At 38.8% G+C, this 21,416-nt stretch overlaps 2 protein-coding genes across 2 annotated transcripts; both read right to left on the bottom strand.

Moving 5' to 3' along the window:
* Window positions 1-386: 386 nt before the first annotated feature.
* On the bottom strand, window positions 387-13,631 carry skap2 (src kinase associated phosphoprotein 2). Its single transcript, XM_086079198.1, has 11 exons — window positions 13,517-13,631; window positions 13,172-13,277; window positions 13,072-13,097; window positions 11,200-11,304; window positions 9,306-9,386; window positions 8,052-8,135; window positions 7,833-7,957; window positions 7,491-7,554; window positions 7,280-7,399; window positions 5,566-5,681; window positions 387-939 (listed from the first exon to the last, which is right to left on the bottom strand). The coding sequence occupies exons 1-11, from the start codon at window positions 13,554-13,556 to the stop codon at window positions 847-849; spliced, it is 960 nt and encodes a 319-aa protein (XP_085935324.1). The 5' UTR covers window positions 13,557-13,631; the 3' UTR covers window positions 387-846.
* Window positions 13,632-16,215: 2,584 nt separating this feature from the next.
* Window positions 16,216-17,824, bottom strand: hoxa2b (homeobox A2b). The gene is given in 3 exon segments (XM_086079199.1): window positions 16,216-16,242; window positions 16,244-16,839; window positions 17,107-17,824. Coding segments are annotated over 3 exon segments (897 nt in total). The 5' UTR covers window positions 17,381-17,824.
* Window positions 17,825-21,416: the final 3,592 nt, after the last annotated feature.

Here is a 21,416-nt window from a genome sequence, read left to right as displayed (position 1 = left end):
TTATATTCAGAACCAAAACAAAAGCAATCGGACCATTTTTAAAACAGTTAATTAATGTGATAGGTTGGCAATACGGAGAAACCATTTTTGCTTCTAAAAATGAATGACCAATTATTCACCACAAAGTTAGGAAAATAAATGTTCCTATTTTACTTGTAAATAATTAAATTGTATCTTCATATCTAGAAAAGCTCTAGAGAATATGAAATTAATTAAATACTAGTAGTGGTAGTCTCCATCAACAGTAGGCTATAAATATAGTTTTTATTGTATACTGTGGGGTGCTAAAAAAAAAAAAAGGTTAGCGGGCCACAAATGGCCCCCGGGCCATAGTTTGGACACCTCTGGGTTAGTAAATATAGAAGTTAAGAACAACAAAGAAAATGTTCAATATACACTGTATTTTTAAGTTCCTTTCAGGGCACCTTATTAAGAAATCTAGAATGAACATGACCATTGCATGTACAAAAATCAATATTGTAAATTAAGGTGAAAACGTATATAGGAAAAGTATGAAATATTTGTATTAAAAACACTTCTAGGCACTAAAAACAGCAAACTAGTTATTTGCACAATGATCATAACATTCATGTCAACTGAAGACCCCCGGTATTATTTGACTAGCTCTCTATGACCCATCCAAACTGTGTCTGCAACCCCATTTTGGGTCTCCACCCACCAGTTGAGAATAACTGACATACTAAAGTACATTTGATGAGAAAAAAAAAACAGTGCAGTCTGCAGGAAAATAATTCCATCAAATATTATTGAGTCACAGCGGCTAAGCGGATGCATGCCAGTGTATTTTAATGAGTCTTTTTGAACTAAGCAAAATTATTACCAGTATTACAAAGCATAGAGCTCCAGCAGGTAGTCTCGGGGCACGATTCCAATATTTCCATTTTTCTGTCCAACCCACCAACCGTAGCTCTGGTACTCCTGAAGGAAGACAGATGTGAAAATCATTTAAAGAGAAGAAGCTGAAACGAAACAGGCACATGCACGTACACGCAATCTCCTTTGCTAAAAATCAAGACTGGCTTATAGCATAGAAATAGTAGTGATTGAGTCAGCGTTTGGGCCTTACTCACAAATGAGTAGCTTAAACAATAGGTGCGAAAAGACAAACATGAGAAGTAGAAAAACAAACATACAACAGAAGTTGATTGAAATAAGCCGACTCATTCAAAGCAAAAAAAAGATGTCTACAGACACTAGAAGTGATGTTAAAAAGTGATTTGATTACCTAATTTGACCCTAAAATTAGCCCCAAGAATTTCTGGTTAAGGGGAAGACAACCTTAATCATGTCTTGACAGTAATGTTATACTGTATGTGACCTCACTAGTCTAAACATGACATTCTGATCAATATTACATTTGTGGAATATGCAGAAAAATCTAGCCGTTTTTATCCATCTCAGGGGGCGGCCATTTTGCCACTTGCTGTCTACTGAAGATGACATCACAGTTGCTTAGGGCTCAGACGACCAATCACAGCTCACCTGTTTTCTGAAGCTGACCTGTGATTGGTCGTTACCTGAGACCTGAGCAACTGTGATGTCAGTTTCACTCAACAGCAAGTGGCAAGATGGCCGCCTCCTGATATTGATAAAAACTGATTTGTATTTATTTATTTTGGGGGGGAGGGCTTGATTTCCCCTTTAAGGACATAAACAAATTGTGTCTGACCTTCCAGCTTCCTGTTTCTACATTACATTGCATTGTTTTCTGCTCACCGTCATTTATCATCATCACATTTCCTGCTGACTGCCTGATTACACACACACATCAGCCTCAATGTACGTAAAAGCCATCACGTATAAATCTGCCACGCCGACGTAAAGTAAAAGTTCCAGCGAGTGGCTGTTAGCATAGCGAGCTGCGCTGAGGACACCGTGGAGACGCGTCTCGCCTCTCTCTTTGACCAAGAGCCTGACCTCACATCAAAGTCTTGGCCAGGACATGAATCAACACTGGGAACGCCACAAAAGGGAGGAACAGAAACCTGCACAGTGTCTGAAAGCCAGACTTGACCACATCTGTATCCACTTACTGGCCTGGGTGAATGCTGTTGTGCGTCCAGGAAACAAAACAAAACAAAAAAAATCCTATTATTCTTCTTCCACTTGTTTCTGTCGTGCTTAAAAGCAGCAGCATTGCTCAGCGGATTCACATAAAATGTGTGGCTCATTTGGGAATGCTGAACTACCACCATTATTCTTAGTCCAAACATGTACAGTATTGATTGAAAATATTGGACTTTTCCGACAAGAAGATTAAAAGCATGTCACAGCGTTCCCAGAAAGCAATCCTGTTACTCTGGCGTCAGCCGGATGTTGCTCACAGCTCCTGTGGGTACCATATTTAAATGATATCGAGGGATTGCCATTTGCTATTATAGTGCAGCATTCACACACAATTTGCAAGGGACTGACTAACTATTGCTTAGCTCCCGGGATGTCATCACAAAGAATTTAAGCAGTTGCACTATTGAGACTAGGGATGTTAGATACCACTTTTTTTCCCAGACCAATATTAGTACAGTTGTTACCGATACCAATACCAAATACCGATACCACTAGTACTTCTAATAGGCTACATAAAATTTCCCCCATAAAAACAATGACAGATCGTGACAGATGACAGATTGTAAAGAAAGACTTACTTACAGTATATATTTATAGCATGTTTCCTTAAAATTGCATGAAATTAATGGCAATTTTTATTCTTCTAATTTTGTACAATATATTACAATTACAATATATTCTAGAAAGCATTCTTCATGACCGCCCAAAAAAAAAAAAAACTAACATTCTAATTGATCACATGAAACTCTAAACTGTCTTTTTAGTGACATTGAATCTAGGAAAAAAACAATTTGGGATTGGGCATTGGGCAAGTACAGATACCAGGTATTGGGCCGATACCCAGTCCTTTTTCAAGGTATCAGTATGTCCGTTTTACGATCAGGAACAAAAAAAAATTCATAAATGACAAGAATGGAAAATTTCCCTTAAATTCATGCAATTTTAAGGAAAAACGCTATGTTGGGATGTCTAACTGTCATTGTTTTTTGGGGGGAAATTTTATGCATCAGAAGTATTAGTGGTATCGACACTTGATATCAGTAACTACTCAAAAAATGTAGTACTTGTACAGGTATCAGTCTGAGGGAAAAAAAATTCACTTCCCCCCCCAAAAAAAGAAGAAATAAATTTTTTAGCCCATGTTCAAGTCTTCATTACACCAAATTTGAATGTAATACAAATAAAACAATGTTCTGGGAATGTTGACAATTTTGCATCATAAAAATAAATCACTCATGTCTTCTTTTTTTTCTTCACGTTTTTGGGATGTCTACATTCAGTTTCATCCCATAAACGTAAAAAAATAAAAAAATAATAATAATAATAAAATAAGACAAAAATGGACATAGGCTAAGTGTTTTTCACAGGACAGCGACGACATTTTTCCAACTGCAAAATAAACAATCCTCAATGTCACATCCATTGTATTTCCATGTCACGTGATAAAAGTGACATTCCACCACAAGCAATAACCGAGCAGAGTGACCCATGTGTGTGTGTGTGCGTGCCCATAACAACTTCCTGTCACTTGCCTTTGAAAGTGGCAACACCTCATTGTGCAGTTCTGGCTGACAAACAAGTCGTGCTTGAGTGGGTGCGGGACACAACATGAGAGAGAAAGAGACAAACGACTAATGGCGCCCTTCACTGGCTACACACACACACACACACACACACACACACACACACACACTTCAACACACAGAAGCCTTGGTCAGCAACTAACGCGGCCCTGTCACTTTAATACCTACGGCTAAAGAAACAATCAGTGCATCTGTTTACAAGCACATATTGGACAGTATGTGTTTAGGGGCGGGTTAATATAGGCTACAGTAACATCACACAGCAGCAGCGTTATGTTGGCACAGTGTTTACATTTTATCAACCATTCCAGCCACTTAAAGGAAGTGAGACGTTACTTTTCTCCATTAGTTTTATGTGCTGTGACTTGAACCGGGGAGGAGGAGGAGGGGCGGCATATCTGGACAAAGCACCCCCCTCCTCAGCCACAGTATAATCAACACTCAGGCCCGACTGGGGGGTCCTGCAGCTGTAACACTACAGCTATTTCTGAGCTGAGGAATGGGGGAGGGATGGAAAAGGAGAATTGGGGTGGAAGGGGGGGGGGGGCATTAGTGGAGCAAGGAGTCGGCTGTCCCTCCTGCTGCAGCCCAGACAGGTTTTATGGTCATTGCCCTCGCAGTGGGCCACAACCCCCAACACCAAGGTTCCAGCTAATGGCGCTCGCAGTCCGAGTGAAAGGGCAACTTGATTCTTGGCCCTTTTCCGCGCACAAAGAGAGGAGTCATAAACAAGCATTTGGCCATTGAGCAGCGGAACGTCCGTCTGCTTTGTTTCGTCGAGTTCCTCACACCAGTGAAAGGGACATTATTCATTTTGTTGATCAACACAAATGATTGACACTGTCGTTGAGCAACAAACACTTGAGAATTTCAGCTTAATTTTACAAAATGAAAAGGTTTCATCAAAAATTGGTTATTTGTAATATTTAGAATTCATCTGGTATCATTGTACTTCTATGTATGTCTTAAAAGGTGCAGATTGCAGTGGTGCAGAATTGCACTCATTAAACTGTGAAAATGTACCCAATGCTGTGGGCAATCACTGTAACCTCATGATAACTAGCAGTAAAATATGATTTATTTTATTAAATAATTATCTTTTAATACGGGTATGATTGTTTATCCTGACTCTTTTTAATGACTGCATGGAACGGCCACTAGATGGCAGGCTAGACTACAAAAATGACCTGGCAAGTTGTCAGCAAGTCTCAGTTAGCAACATGCACCAAGAATCCATCCAGCTCTCAAGGACAACATTTCACACATCGGCCTCAGACCACTTTCCTTATTTGCCCTCTTATTTGAAAGCGTAAGTGTTGTCGATGTAGCATAACAAAGCTCAATTCGGGCCACATGAAGGAACAAAAACGCTCTTGTTCTCTTGCCTAATCAAAAAAAGGTCCTCTCAGTCCTCCACACCCTCGAGCTAGCTGACAAGCCTCGGAAATTGGACGTCCAGCACACGTCCTCGCCTGCTCTGAATAGCGTGTCAGAAAAGGCCCTTGGCTTCCTGAGAACACGCATTCCTATTTGGCGAGGTGAGCGAGACGTCTAATAGGTGTGTGGGCTGAAGGCAGCGGCGGAAGCGCGCCGAGGCGGCCCAGATGGACGTGATGGAATGACGCGGCCAGCCAACAGCACTAAAACAGTTTCCGTCGTGACACATCTAATTCCCATCAGACAGCCAGAGGCTGACTGCGGCCCAGTCGGCCTCCAGCTCCAGGCAACGGGCCAGCTGCTGCCAGTAAAGGATTATCAAGGACCAGTTCCTCCCAAGGCCTTGGAATAACTTCGTTCAGGTGGTCCTGGCTCAGCGGCACCTCGCTTAACATTGCTGTTGAATTATTGCATGAAGAAAAATATCTAGGTTTTAGACAAGGCCGGTTTTCATTACCTTGCTCAGTATATAAATGGTGTCTCCACGCTTGAAGGAGAGTTCATCCGGGTGGTCCCCTACACAGTCCCATAAGCCCTGGTAGTAGTTCTGGTAGTCTGTGCTTGTGTCTGGCTCTGGAGGCATCATAACATAAACAAAAATAGGACATAGAATATAAGAAAATAGTGATAGACCATTAAGTTTTTTTCAAGGCCGATACGATAGCAATTAGTAGTAGTCAAGGAGACCAATAACCAATATTTTCAGCCAGTATGCATTTGCAGTAAAACAGAAAATATTAGTACCAAAAAAACATTTAATTTTAAACATAAAGAATTGACAGCTTTGTTAAAAAAAATATATATATATATATTTTTTTTAATGCAGGGTCACCAGCATGTGTTAAGCAAAATTAAATATTAAGCAAGTACTGTAAATAGTTCCCTAAAGTTTTCTACTGTCAATAAAGTTTTCTAAAATTTCAACATAGTTTCTTAATTAAAAAAAAAAAAAAATGTAAAGGGAGTTCCCAGTTGTCAGCATCATTTTTATAAAGTGCAAATTTAAATGAATCCATAAATGAAAAGTTCCCTGTAACTCACTGAGTGACAAATGCATGTGAATGTAGATAACTTGGGGTTTTCATCAGGGTTTGTAAAAGATCTTTGCAAACAGCGAAAAGTTTTCTGAATACGTTCAAAATGTCTTTGCGACAAGTAAAAACTGTCTTGTGAACATCTTACAAATCCTGATGAAAACTCTAAATTCGCAAGCATTCACTACTCATTGCAATGCCAGCTTTATCGGCCTTCAGACTCGTAAAATGGCAGATGCCGATATTTGGCATTTTGACAAATATCGGCCCGGCCGATAATAGTCTATCCCTATAAGAAAATTTAACATTTCATTTAAGTTCAGTATTTTACATAGCAAACAAAAACAGCTCTTATTGTAAAAGGAAGTTGGTTAGGAAGGTTGCAAACTATTTCAAGGGTTGCATACTTTTAGAACTTCCCCTCCAAATGTCACTTCTTCTTTCTTGAACTTTCTGTTGAACCAACAAAATTGTAGCACTTATTAATTAATGTCAAGGGCCACCTGATGGTGTTTTCCTCCATTCAATTTGGCATTTTATATCTAATACAGAGCAATGATTCAATTGGGAAACGAATGTATATCAATAAACTTGTCTCGTAATCCTCATAGTGCTGTTTTGTCAGCTTCTAGTTTGTCATTCAAACAGCCCAGTGTGCGTGGCAGGCACGGGCCAATTTTTTAATTGGGCTTTGGGCCTCGCGAGCGAGCCCCACCAATTCTCCAGCAAGTGACAAGGAAAATGTGCGGCGGGATCGCGAAAAAGCATCCAAGTCATTCTCTTGATCTACGATGCTGCGTCTGCTAGATAGCCAAAAAGTTTATTTCAGTTGTAAAGTTTGATCATGAATCACAAATGATTTGTGTTGCCTCAGCAATTTCTAACAACTGTGGGAGGACAAATTGCAATTATAGAAAATCCCATCAGACGAGAGTACCCGACGATGCCCAAGAATTTTTTTTCCATATAAAACTGCCTCTGTTATCATTTTTTGTATTTATTGAAGTTGCTAGCATAATATCCCCGCTTGTGAAAATCCATGTTGTGCCTTCAGCTTGACTGATAATATTTAAGAATAGCCAGCTTGAGTGAATTAAATATATTTATAATAAAGTGCCTTTTTGTGTGACATTTTACCTGGGAGCACTTCATAGATGTCTGTATCCGGTGCGAGTCCAACATCATCATACATTAGCTGTTCCTCCTCCTTCTCTACCTCGTCGTCATCTTCTTCTTCTTGGATGATACCAGACTTATCTACAGACACATTTGGAGAAAATACATTCAAAGAAACCCATGTGGCAGCTGCTAAGTATATAATTAGTATATATTAAGTAGTATGGCAAACCTTTCAAAACGAGGTCTACGCATTTCACCCATTCCTTTGCCTCTTTGGCCGATGACGCACAAAACTAATGAAAGGACAGGCCAAAATATGGTAGCCAGAGACAAATTATTCATGTGGCACTTAACATGAACAAACACTGAATTAATGCATCACAAAAAGGCTCCACAAGCAAGATGTTCTCCTGTTACAACATACACATTTGAATAAATATGTATGCAAGGCCGAGACGCTGAAAAAGCAGCAGTGTGAAATCAATGAATACATTTCCAGAAGAAAAATGTAACACATGCACAGACGCACAAACATATATCGTTAAAAAAGGGGACAGCAAATGTACAGTACCTGATAGTCTCGCTTGTCAGGAGCTGAGACATCAAAACAAAAGTCCCTCTTGGAGTCTTTCCGTAAGCTGCTGTTCATTTTGACATTGTAGCCATCGATGTTGAACTCGCCTTTCTGCTGCTTGTCTGTCACACGGCAACAACGTCGCCGTCATCATCCCGGAAGCGCATCCAGTGTATATGTCACTCTGAATGGACAAGAACGTAGGATGGCACCAACCTTTTTCGTTGCCATAATAGTAGAAAGTGCGATAGCTGAGAGCGCACCATCTCTTCTGCCACTCCTGGCCGAAAAAACTGTGATCTGTCAAGAAGATCACATAACTTAAATTAATTGGCAATGCATTTTTTGTCTAATGTAACAATAAGTGAGAAATTGTTTGTCGAGGTGGCAAACTTTGCATTCATGGACACATCATGGCATGAATAATTCAATAGACTTCTAATGTAAAAGCTGGAATCTCTAATGTTTTTGTCTTATTTAGCAACATGGGCAAATACATTCCAGACAGCTTTCTTTTACAGTGCATGCAGCTCTACTCCCCTACAAACCATCCATTTTCTATAACCTGTCACAGCTGACAGTCAATCACAGGGAACATAGACAAACATTCACACTCACATTTCTGGACAATTCAAACCCTTCCGTAAACCGAACATGCATGTTTTTAGAATGGAACATACTGTATTTATATCGTGCCTACGTTGTGCAGGTGTTTAAAAAAAAAATAGGGGTATCAGACGATTAAATGTTTTAATTGTAATTAATTGCATGACTTCCATTATTAACTCACGATAAATCGCAAATTTTATATCTGTTCTAAATGTACAATAAAATATATATTTCTAAGGTTTCATACTCTTGCTAACATAAAAGTGGCAAAAATATTAAAATAATATAAATATGGCTTCATCTATTAGTCATTGATACAGTAATTTCATCATTCATAAAATTGAGTTAAAACTAAAAAGATGCACTGTACGGTAAAAAAAACAAGTGATATTAATTTGTGTTGGTCATTTTTTTGCCACTAGATGGCATAATTGGATTTTTAAGACATGGTTGATAGCTCAGTGCTATTCTTTTCATATTAAGAGCTATCTAATCTTTAACATGAAGTAACTTTTTTTTTTAATTTTAAATTGTAAAACATAACTTGACCCCAGTCTCCACAAAGATATGCATTGTTATTAAATGTATTACTGATCAATTTTGACGCGGACGTGTCTGCTGCATTGCGACTGGAATTCCCCCAGTACAGACTTTCCAAGTAAGGGCCGGTCATTAATCCCGCGTTTAGAAAAAATTAGTGCCGTTAAAGAAACTTTCAATTAACTCAAAATTACCACACTATTTTTGACCCCCCTAAAAAACAACAACAACAACAACAACACATGGCTCACATCCGTCGTCGTCATCATCATCATCATCATCATCATCATCATCATCATCATCTATTAGCAGACCACAAACCCTTCCTGCGTTTCTCCAGGTATCCCGACATGAGAATAGACTGCAGGTCTTGCGCTGCCATTGGTGGAGACTGGTGACAACCTGAAAGAGAATCATGAGCATTCAAAACTTTTCACTAGTAAAACAGCAACAGATGGGTTCTAAATTCTGATGATGGCTATCAAAAAGTTGCGGCGCATCCATTCGGGGATCATTTTTGCCTCGTTACTGCGCTGTGCAACTTCAATGCAAATGTTCAACTGCTGTGTCAAAGTTGTGAAAGAGACGCCATAAAAGTGGCAGCTGCTTACGGGCCATAAAACCCCGCCACACTAAATCGCCACTTCACTTGGACTTCCCTGACACTTTATTTTGAAATGTGAACAGACAGCCGTCATTGGCCACAATATTAGGTACACCTGCGTGAGCCAATGGCATGTAATGTGACTCGATTGTGTGTAGAGTAGCAAAAAAAAATTTCATCGCATTCAAGTAAGAGTACTGCCTGGTACTGTATGATAATAATTAAAAGATTGTCTTCCAAATAATTCCAGTCATCCCTCAACATGTGACAGTTTTACTTTTCACTCAGCACACGGATTGGCTAATGGTTAGCCAGTTAACAGCCAGTCGCTATCCTGCGCCAACAACAGCCAACTCTGTCATTTGCTCTCTCAAACATCACTCAACAGGCGAGGCCCCGCCTTTTAAAGCCACCCACATTCAAAGTCATAGATATAATACAGGGTAGAAGTTGAAAATGGTAAAAGCGGAAATAAATAAATACCTGCACCCCACAAGAATATTATGTATTGCAATTATTGGACTAACACAGGATGATCAATTGAATAATCCATTCTAAAAATATTTGATAGTCCCAGTCCTAATAGGAAGTTTTTATACGAGCATGTGAAATGGGGAGTGTCATAAAGTTTTATAAATAATAAAATAAATGGATCACTACTACTACGTTTATTTACCTCGATAGACAAGAGACTGCTCTACTTGAGCAAAACTAAGTACTCAGTCAAAAAAAAAAAAACTAAACAAGCACTGATTAGCAGGTGAGTAACTTCTGATTTATTATTTTCTAATCAGAGTACCAATGTCAAACAGACAAAAATATAAAATGGGAATGTGCAACTTCAGATATTGCCACATCACTTTTACCTAAAACAATGAATTGTTTCTTTCTTTTTTTTTTATAAAATAACATAAATTAAGACAAAATTAACCACAATAATTTGGTTTAAATTAGCTTTCTTTGTTTAAACGCAACAAACAGCCCAATAGGCTCACCAGTTTGAAATGGAGCTCTTAGGCTTGGGCTGAAATGTGGTTATTTTGGGGGCAGACACATGACAGCACATGGCATAAGCCGTTTATTTTCAAAGTTGTGCCTCTGTCGTTGTTTCTGCCATGAGTCACTTTGAAAACGTTGCTTCTGTGTGGAGCCACGGAGACTTTCCGTAATGTGACTGTCAGGAACCGTTTGATTGGTGAAACGGAGCCAAACAAGTGGTTTTGTTGGATTACTCAAACAGGACAAGTAAAAGTATGGAGTGGAATGTAGCTCAATGGAATGCAATAAAAGTAACGTTTATAAACAAAAATACTTGAGTCAAGGTTATGCATTGAAAGCAGGGCACAGAGGGTGTTAAAGCTACTTTATGTTTGGTCACGTTTTTCTCAGACTTAGTACTTCAGTGTGTCTGCTAGCAATAAAACACCCTTGTGCAGTAAAACAGGTGGCGGGAAAAGCAGTTCCACTCTCAAATGTCTTCCCAAAGTGTGTTGCCAAGTTGCAGTTGGAATGTCTCTTTCACTACGATGACACTCCAAGTCACTTTGTTTAAAAGGAAAGACTCGCAACTTGCGCCACCTTAGCAAATAGCTCGTTCAAAGCGCTTTTTACCTTCATAGGTTTCCTCCTCCTTGTCGGTGCGCTCAGACTGCAGTGAGCCTCCATCGTTGTTGCTGCTGTCCGCCTCCTCCTCATCCTCACCCGAGTCCTCTCCACCTGAAAGAGGACCACTGGTCAAAATCACACGTCATTGTTGTTGCGATAAAGCAGGTGTGTCAAACTTGTTTTTATTGGGGGAGCCACGTGGTAGTTATGGTTGCCCGCAGGGGGCCAGCGATAACGGTGAAAATACATAAATGTACTTTATAACTGCTAGGGGTCGTAATGGTAAACCAAAAATAACGGTAACTTGGTTTAAAGTTCATGGTTTGCCGTAATTTTACTGCCTGCCAGATGCTGAGCTGCAGTGTGCTTGTTTGGAGACTAATAGGCTGTCAAACAATAATGTCACATTTCAGAACTGCCGCTGCACTTTTATAATTTATTTCAAAAGACATTTTCATAATAGCTATCCTGCTAGTAGACGACAGCATGCTCTCCATTTCTAATCCAAGCAACAGAATAGTCAATTAATTGGCCAGTCCCTCAATAATTACGTTAACTGAATTTCCACCACGTTTATTTTGAATCAACTTCTGTGTTGTAATGTAAATTACAGCTGGTGTTCCATCTCCCTTCCAAGGAATTAACCTCACGTAAAATCTTTTCGAATGACACTTCACACATTCAAACTACGGTGGTGGAGAAGAAGGCTACAATCATCATTCGAGCCATTTTCCGTTTTCGCAATCGTGATCTTGGTCAAATCACGTTTGTTTACATGTGGTGCCACTGGAGACTGCTAAAGCTTCTGCCACCCGGAAGTATGTGTAAATAATAATGAAAAGGTCTACAGCTGATTTGAACAGAAGTCAAGGAAAATGTGTGGCAAGCTGTCACAGACCAAATGAAATGATGTGGAAGGTTGGCCCACAGGCCTTGAGTTTGACACCTGTGACAAAAATGAATTGAAATGAAATTCTCTTCATTTGAGTTATTATTTTTTTTTTTGATATTCTGAGTGTCCCCCTTGATTCATTAAAAGAAAAGGGGAAAAAAAGATTTTGGTAATAAAATCTTTTTCAGGGGGGATTTTCTTTCAATTTGATTTTTTTGATTGCTTTTTTTGTTTTGATTTATGGTGGGAAAAGTATATTGGATGTTTATCAGCGTTTTGTAGAATATTTTGGGCTTACAAAAAGAATACAGAAATAATTCCCCCAATACATTTGAATAGACATAAATTATGCGCAGATTTTCGCCATTCGCAGGCTGCCAGACCCTATCCCTTGCTAAAAGTATGGTTCCACTGTATTGTTTTAAGTTGTAATATCACCATTCAGCACTAGATGGTAGACATGGCTTAATTGCACTTGCCTTGTCTTGTCTTGTCTTGTCTTGTCTTGTCTTTTAAACGTACTTAAATACAGTATGTTCAAACGTATTCGTAGATACACTCAAACGTATTCGCCAGCCAAAAATGTTTACTCCACATTACTCCATGCTCCCATACAGCACAAACATAGAACCTCAATAGTAGTGAAATTTCGTGTGAGTTGATTTTTGTGAGAGCCCATTAACTGGATTATTTTTCAAAGTATGTGGTTATTTTGTTGTTTGCTTCAAACTCTTTGTTGTTGAATGGTGGATATTTTATGCATGCATTGAGAATTTAATATATTAAGAGGCTAGGAGCACATATTTTGCACACGTGTCAATTGACTGATTTTGTCTTCTTTTTTTTTTTTAATCATACAACTGGTTAGGAACATGGAAGTGTGTAGTACAATGTGCCTGCCACCCAGTAGCACTGACGAAAAATTGTGGTCCCCTCTATCATTTAAATTGCCCATTCTGATGTAGAATATTTTAAAAACAACTTACCCTTCTCCTTGAAATCATGTGGAAAGCTGTTGCAAAGAAAGTAGAGGTACTATTAGTCTCATAGATAGATGGATAGACAGACAGACAGAAAGATGCATACCCTAATTTGACCTCTTTAATCCGTTTAATGAATGCTTCTCTCTTATCTTTTGCCTTCTTGCTGAGATTTTCCCCTTTGAGGCCATCACAGAGGAAAGTCTCAAGGTCTAAACATTAGGGGGGGAAAAATCATGAATAAAATACCTGACTTAAAACTAATGAAAACAGGTGTGCATTCTAAGGGACAGAAAAAGAAAGTCATCATCCATTTTAAAGTCTCTGCTTCCTCTTTTAAGAAGCATGATGAGCCAGTGGGGAAGTGCGTTTTAGTCACATTTCAAGTTACAAAATGACAACAACAACAACAAAAACTACTGTCTAGCTGTGTTTTAAAATAATATTTTACCTAATATAAGCGTCGTTAGTTCCTCGGGAACGGCTCGCATTGTTGTGTTGTGAACAGCAAGAGTCCAGCGGGTGACAGAGGTCACGTGATGCGGAAGTAGCGGCGAGTGGCTCACGCGCGCAATAGGCGGAAGTGAACCGTGCATTATTTATTAGCAGGCACACGCACGCGCACGCACGCGCAGTGACGTTTATGGGCGCAGCGGCCTTTCAGTGTATGCAGACGATATACGAGACAGCTACTGCCTACTTGATGCTTTAATGGGGCTTGACGCACTATTAAAGTCACAGCACAATAGCGTTGTCATATTTTACATTGATTCTTGATAATATCACACTGGGCTCCCTGGCACATGCCACAAACAAATGGAGGGGGAGGGAACTGTTTAGTTTATGATGTTTATGTCAACATTGTAAATACAAACAGGGATCATTGATAGGCAGAAAGAAAGGTGTTTCCTCTTTTGATAGCAGTGACATCCCCCTCACAGCATCAATAAAATGCTGTTCGTAGTTTACAGCATTGTAAATCTGCAAGGCAAAGTTTTTTTCTCTTTTGGTTACCTCCTTTAACTATAAAATAGAAATGCAAATTAATAGAAATAGCGTTTAATATGATGCCACCGCAAAATTATTTTACAGAATTTTTGAAACAGTTATAGCTGAATTGCTCATTTTCACTCCTTTTCCGCATCAGATGGGATTTTGATACAGCTGTTGTTTTGAATTTCAAGTTTACCTAAGTGTCTATAGTTGGTAACTCTCAGATTTGTGCACTTGTTTGTCCATAAAATCTCAAATGAAAATTGAGGCAAACAACCAAATCTGTGTCGGGATTTAGCAACACGCAGCATTGAGAATATAACATGAAAAACTAACATGTTTATCCTGCTGCATTCAAGAAACACAACTCTGTTGTTTTGCTTGCAGGAGTATCAATCATTCATTTATCATCTTGTGACAGGCCCCATTCCTTGTCCAGGTGAAGAGACGGGGGCCTTTAAACTAATGTCAATGTGACCTAAATGTCACTGTACTTATCGAGGGAATTCATATGTGATAGCGTTATATGTGCTCTAAACCTTTGTTTATTAAACACAATATGAATGACTCGTATTTTGCTGTACAAAAATCATCCAGTGTCACATACGGTTTAGATTTATCCTCAAATCCTCTATGTGCATTCAAGCCATGACCCCCTCCTGACCCGGCAGTAGTTCCTCCCAGCTTGGAGAGGAAAGAAGAGCCAGCTTGACCTTTCACCCGTGTGTGTGGGTGTGTAAATCCAATGACATACTTTTTAGAATGAGTCGTCTTTTTAATGGTTGGTTATCAAAAAATAGTCACACTTTGTGAAGATTTCAACATTATAATACTGTATATTTTAATAGTATACAGCGGTGCATTGACATAAAAGGTTGTTTTTTTTCTGTGACCATGTTCATTACTCAAAACACCCATATGGTCAAATCATCTTTCCCATTTGACATGAATGGAAATGCTATAATCTGTTCCAGCATGAAAAAATTAAATAAAAATGACATTTTTATAAAATATTTTAAGGGAAATAGCACTCTATTGTATTTTATAAAGTAATATAATTAATATAATTATATAATTAAATAGAATGAAAATATTAGAATAAAGAATTGTAATAAAGCAATTTATGTTGATTATGTAGAGGAGAAAGAATTTGTACCTGTGAGTATTGTAAACTGTCTGCCTGTGTTGCTACTTGTGTTCAAATAAAAGTTGTTTAAATGTTTATAATTACAGCAACATTGATGCTAGTTTCATTAGCCTGTCTTTGGCGTTTACCAGTATGTGTTAGCATTAAGCTAAGCTAACTTGTAATAAGTCAAAGTTTACAATTTGTAATTCTCTTAGTTTTATTTTTAGTTATAAAGTAAACTTCAACTTGGAGTGCATTGAAATATTGAGAAAAAACAGCTTGAAATATGTTAGGCCTCAATGCGTAATGTAATTTTAATGAAAGTTGATTTAACTTGTTTTTCTAAACAGCATGACCATTAGATGTGTATTAATCATATTTTATCATTTTGATTCAAGGTTAATGAAAAACATTAAAATGTTCAAACTTAAAAAAAAAAGAAGGATGCATTAGAATGTGAAATTAGGTTAATAATATCAAAGACAGATATTTTCCCTCACTTTTTTTTTTTTTACATATTTAAAGAAACATGAGATTTTAATTAATTTCCAATTGTTGATCATTAAAAAAGTTTTGGGAAAGCACAATGGTGCAAAGCATACTTAATTCAAATAAGGCATTACACGGCAAAAAAAAAAAAAGCCAATAAACAAGCATCCTCACTGCTGTGAGTTTTATAGGCAATAAAATTTAATTAGAGAGTCGACAAAAGTCGTAGCTTTTGCCCTCCTTGACTCCAAGCAGACGAATCTCACCGCAAATCGTCTTGTTTCTTTCTGTGAAGATCCACATTTGGATACCGTTTTTAAAAATTATCACTATATGGTAGACCTTTGAAAACAAATTACACATCAAGATAGTTTTTTTTTTCAGAAAAAGAGAATTATTTTGACATACAAATCGAATCAGTCCGTGAAAGTATAGTTCTTTATTTTCTTAACTTACCTTATTTGTGCCATTTATTTAAATAATTACACTTGAGAATAAACACTTCATAGAAAAAAAATGTGAATTAAACAAAAAACGTTTCAATAGCTCAAATTATGCAAGTCCATATGTTGTGAGTGTTTCTGAGAAAAGTTCCAAAGTTTCAGGTGATAACGCCAGTGGCGTTTGGACCGAACCGGACCAGTTTGGCGAGAACGAGGCGCATGAGTAAAGTTCCATACCCGGTGAGCGATCATTGTCCTGGCCTATTGTGGACGCACAGATGGGAGCCGTGGGAGTGCAGTTCGGAGGATGTTTTGCATTTTTCTCACTTGTGCACAAAGTGGAAACATCGTCGCCGTTGTGGCTGTTAGGACAGTGTTGTGAACTGAAAGTATTTTGCTGGAAGTACCCCTCCCCCTTGACGGGGAGCGCCTCTGCACCCTCTTCCAAAAAGTCTTCCGAGTATTTGCTTTCGCTCTCGCGGTTCTCCTTGCAGTGAGTCTGCCTTTTATGCTTCATCCTGCGGTTCTGGAACCACACCTTGACCTGCTTCTCGCTTAAATCCAACGAGGAGGCTATCTCCAGCCGCCTGGGTCTGCACAGGTACTTGTTGAAGTGGAACTCTTTCTCCAGCTCCAAAAGTTGCGTGTTGGTGTACGCCGTCCTCAACCTCCTGCAGGACGCCGCGGGGCAATCGCCCTCGGTTATTAACGCTGGTGGAACTGAAATAAAAAAAAAAGAGAAACGAGTGAAATCGTGGCCTGAAAAATGTTCATATAGGTGAAAGTTGCGGTGACGCGACAGAAGATTGATGACATGCAGAGATTAATGCCAGATGCGCAATCCATCACGATTTAAAGACATGATTTAAAATCCAAATCCTCAAGAGGAAGAAAAAAAAAAGAGGCGCCCACGTAAGGCCTGTCATGCAAGCGAGCAGATAACATGGAAGTTATTTAACATGGGAGTTATTAATCATGTTGTCTTGCCTTGCAGTGGAGAAGAGCCTGCGGGATCCTGCTGCGTCTTGCTGCTTTTCTTCTCCTTCATCCAAGCATAATGCGCGGCAGCGGATGCTGCTGCGTGCTGCGGACGTCTACAGCCCCTCGCCGGCTGGTCCGGAGGAGGGGGAGGAGGAATCAGCGTCGATGTGTTGATGGATGCACTCTGGAAGGCATCGCGGTCGTGGAGGGATGTCAGGCACTCGGCGAGCGACGGCTGACTGTTGATAAAACCACTTTCGAGGCCAAACGCGTAATTCATCTCCTCCTCTTTCTTCTTCTTCTTCTCCTCGGTTTCGGATAAGCCGCTTTTGGGAGATGAGTCATTTAAAACAAGTGAAATTAATCAGACTGCTAAAGTGGATAGAGTCGTTAGGGGAGCTCTAAAACCCGTGAACTGTTGCCTTGCAGAGGACATGGCTCGGCACCAGAGCCCGCGGCTTGTCACATGATTGCATCTGCCCAATGACAATTTGGCGTTTTTTTTTTATCAAAAGAGGCCACTGTCCCTCCTCGTGATTGATCGAGGGAGGGGAGGGGGGAAACGCCTCGTTTCACGCGTCGAGGCTGCTCTATTTACACACCTCCCTTAAAGAAAGGCCTAGGAAAATTGAACGTCCACGCAGACGCCTACGCGCTCAACGTGACATTCCCACTTATTGTATACGGTGCACTTGGATGGATGGATGGATGGATGGATGGATAGATAGATAGATAGATAGATAGATAGATAGATAGATAGATAGATAGATAGATAGATAGATAGATAGATAGATAGATAGATAGATAGATAGATAGATAGATAGATAGATAGATAGATAGATAGATAGATAGATAGATAGATAGATAGATAGATAGATAGATAGATAGATAGATAGATAGATAGATAGATAGATAGATAGATAGATAGATGGATAGATAGATAGTCAAATAAATAATGCTTTTTACAAAAATAATGAAAATATTTGACTAAAGCAAGAGAATACAATGCACCATGCATGTGCAATTATCTGACCACCCCTCCTCCAACATACACAAAACAGAGTGAGTGGGGGGGGGGAGAGAATTATTCAGAATTATTTTCAAACATTTTAGTAGAATAGAAAAATAAAATAAAAAAAGAATATTGCAAGGATAAAGGCTAATACCAGAATGAAGTCAGAATATTACGAGACAAGGTTGCAACTTTATGAGTCATAATGCCACAATAAAGTAAAAGCAAAATAAGTCACAAAGTGCCAATGTTACATGCCTTGTAAAGACATAATATTACAATTAGAAAGGAAACTTACTATCGAAACGTTGAGAATTAGAACAAACCGCTGCTACAAAAAAGTCAATAATTTACTAATGTTACGAGGTAAAGTGCATGTTGAAAGCATGTTTGTCTTCAAGACGTAAATTTACTACAAAATGCCTCCAGAAAAAAAGTAATAATTGGCTGCAGCATTTTACGAGGCAAAAACTCCTAACTTGACATCTTCAACAATTTATCATAATGCAGGAACATATTTATGCTGTTAATGTTACGATTTAACTGTCGTATAGATTATGACTTCATTCTTGTAATTCCATAACTACATCCCCTGTCGTCTTTCCCACGTGCCTCCTAAGGCTTCTGCCACCCCCACCCGCCCACCTTCCCTTCATGTATTTGAGACCTTCTTTACCGGGTTTCACTAGTCCAACAAGTCACGTGACCCCCCGTGAAGCGGGACACATGCACATGCATATAGCAGGCACATATGGGAATATAACATCATATAGATTTTGGGGATGTATTTATTTAATGTATACTGCACAACAATCTGTAAAGGCCTCAATATAAGAAATGCGTATATATTATCCATCATTTTAAAGCGTGTATACCCTGTTCTATAGTCCTATAATAATCCCCCTCCATACTGCCATATAATGTGTTGGTGCTTTTTATGGCATTGTCGTCTGCAGTGGAGGGTGTACTATATAGCTAAGTGTGAGGCAAAGGAAGGGGGGGAAATGTGCAGGAAGGATGTGAGGGCTGTTTATTGCGCGGCTCTAAACAAAGAAGCCTGCATGTGATCAATCTTTCTCGCTGGACGCCGTGACAGCTCGCTGCCCCAAGAACACGTCGAAAGCATCTAACACTTTCTTGCATCAGGTTTGGACCAGCAGAAACGCCAAGAGGACGAACACGACAGCTGCGCGAGGATTTAAAACAAACAAACAAACAAAAGTAGATCTTTTTTTATTTTTTTTTTGGAGACGAGAAATAAAAGACAAATTGATGGGGGGTTTTTTTTCGTTTGCAACAAGGACTACAATGGTAGGGGGGAAAAAATGAGGGATTTGTTTTTGAAAAGTATTTTTTGAACGAATGGAGCAGCTTTATTTTGTTTGTGGAGGTGAGTGGGTGTTGGCGTTCCCATTCACTCTTTTTATTAAAATTAAGCTATTATTCCCAGCAGCCATGCACCATAATCGACACTAGCGCTCCTAACAGTGCATCATGTGTATGTGTCTTGAATTATACATCTAATGCACTCTAAATTGTGAATGAAAATGACTCTTGTTATTGCTCACATTTTGCTGATGGAATTGAATTCAACTTGATTAATCAGGCCAATGGAACAGTTGTTATTCTTTAACGTTAGTAAAAGAAAAAAAAAAGGGATTCAACATTTAAGATTTGTAACAATTTGCAAGTTACATTGGAGATTACAAATATATATATTTTGATGATATTTATGAATATTAAAGTGCACGTCTTTTGTTGGTCATCAGTTCCCAAACAACACGAGACATCTGGGAAGCAACAAGGCCAACGTGGCCCGTTGGGAGGATGTCAGAAAAAAAATATGAATGTGCATATTTTGTGCTGTGAGTGTGATCTGCTTCCGTGGCAAATAAACAATTGCAAAAACAACATGAGGTTGTCCCATTCGTCCTTTAGAGCTTTTTACTGGATTATTTACTGGCTTGTTTACAAAGTATGACATTGTGAGGCGTTATTGAGGTTCTTAGTTACAATAAGTAAATGTGCTTTTGGAGCTTTTGCAGCATATTTCAAAGCATATTGTTGCCTGAGAGGGAAAATCAAATAAGACGGAGGAGGGCCATTCAAGCTGGAAAACAGATTTGAACGTGTGTGCGTGTGTGTGCGTGTGTGTGCCTGCGTGCGTGCGTGTGTGTGTTTCAGACAGTTTCCAGCTTTAAGGGTTTACACTTGGTTTTATCGCGCTCAGTGTTTTTTTTTTTTTAAAACACATGCTAGCGCTAATGATGCCAAGACTAAACTACAAACATGGCGGAAGCAGTTTTCACAGCAGTGTGTGAGTATTCCAAACTAACGAATTCACTATAATTAGTTCATATTGTTGATGAACAAATCAAAACATTATAACTATAAAACTGTTCTAATGCTGATGCTAATTTTTGGTTTTACTAGCAGTAAAATTGGAATTAATCAATCATGTAAAAAGGAGCCTAAAATCAAACAAAATGTATTTGGGAAGTTGTTTAGCCATGTTGTTTACATTCATGGACATTTTACCCCCTCCACAGCAAATAAAGCAGAAACATTTCCAGATTGAAACTCACAAAAATCTTTATTGACTGTACAGGTAATCTTTTAGCAATATTTTAACATTTTGTCATTTCCATAATATAAGTGTTTAAATAAAAATAATCTGGGGAAAAAAAAGAATAATAAAAGAAAATTACTCAGCTTTCAATGATGTGTGACATGGGAGCAACAACAATAATTCATGCATCACACTTTTTATTATATTTTTATACAATTGTATAAATAAGTTAAACCACTCTAACAACAACTCAAATACACGATGTGGTATGCTTTGGATCAGGATGCTTACAAATCACCAAATTGCGTACTCAGCATTAACTTTGATGACAAGCGCTATAGAAATAAAGATGACTTGACTTGACTGTTGGCAGTGCAGAGGCAGGATTGCACTGTACGCCTGGGAGGCGAGTCTCGTCGCAAACATGTCAGCGACAATCTTCATGATAATTAAAAACAATGTAATGTCTCTGTAGCTGTGATCAGCCAGGGCAGACGGTACCACTTTCCGACAGTTTCTTCCTGGTTTCATGTTTACAATCACACTTTTCCCCCTTTGGCCTCACTGTTACCCTTCTGTTTTGGGACATCATGACCTATAAAATGTAATTATTTGAGATGCTCACTCACTAAGCCACAGGCATGCAAGATTTGCTGACTAGCGTGATGGTTCGAACTTTAAAAAACTTTGTTGAACTTCAAAGTGTACCAATTCAGAAGCAATCGAGTCCAACCA

The sequence above is a fragment of the Leptonotus elevatus genome, chromosome 6 (assembly GCF_054856555.1).
Source record: "Leptonotus elevatus isolate MCC_2025b chromosome 6, RoL_Lele_1.0, whole genome shotgun sequence".
In the NCBI taxonomy this organism is placed as follows: domain Eukaryota; kingdom Metazoa; phylum Chordata; class Actinopteri; order Syngnathiformes; family Syngnathidae; genus Leptonotus; species Leptonotus elevatus.
The sequence above is the reverse complement of the archived record's forward strand: the minus strand, read 5'-3'. Positions and strand labels throughout refer to the sequence as shown.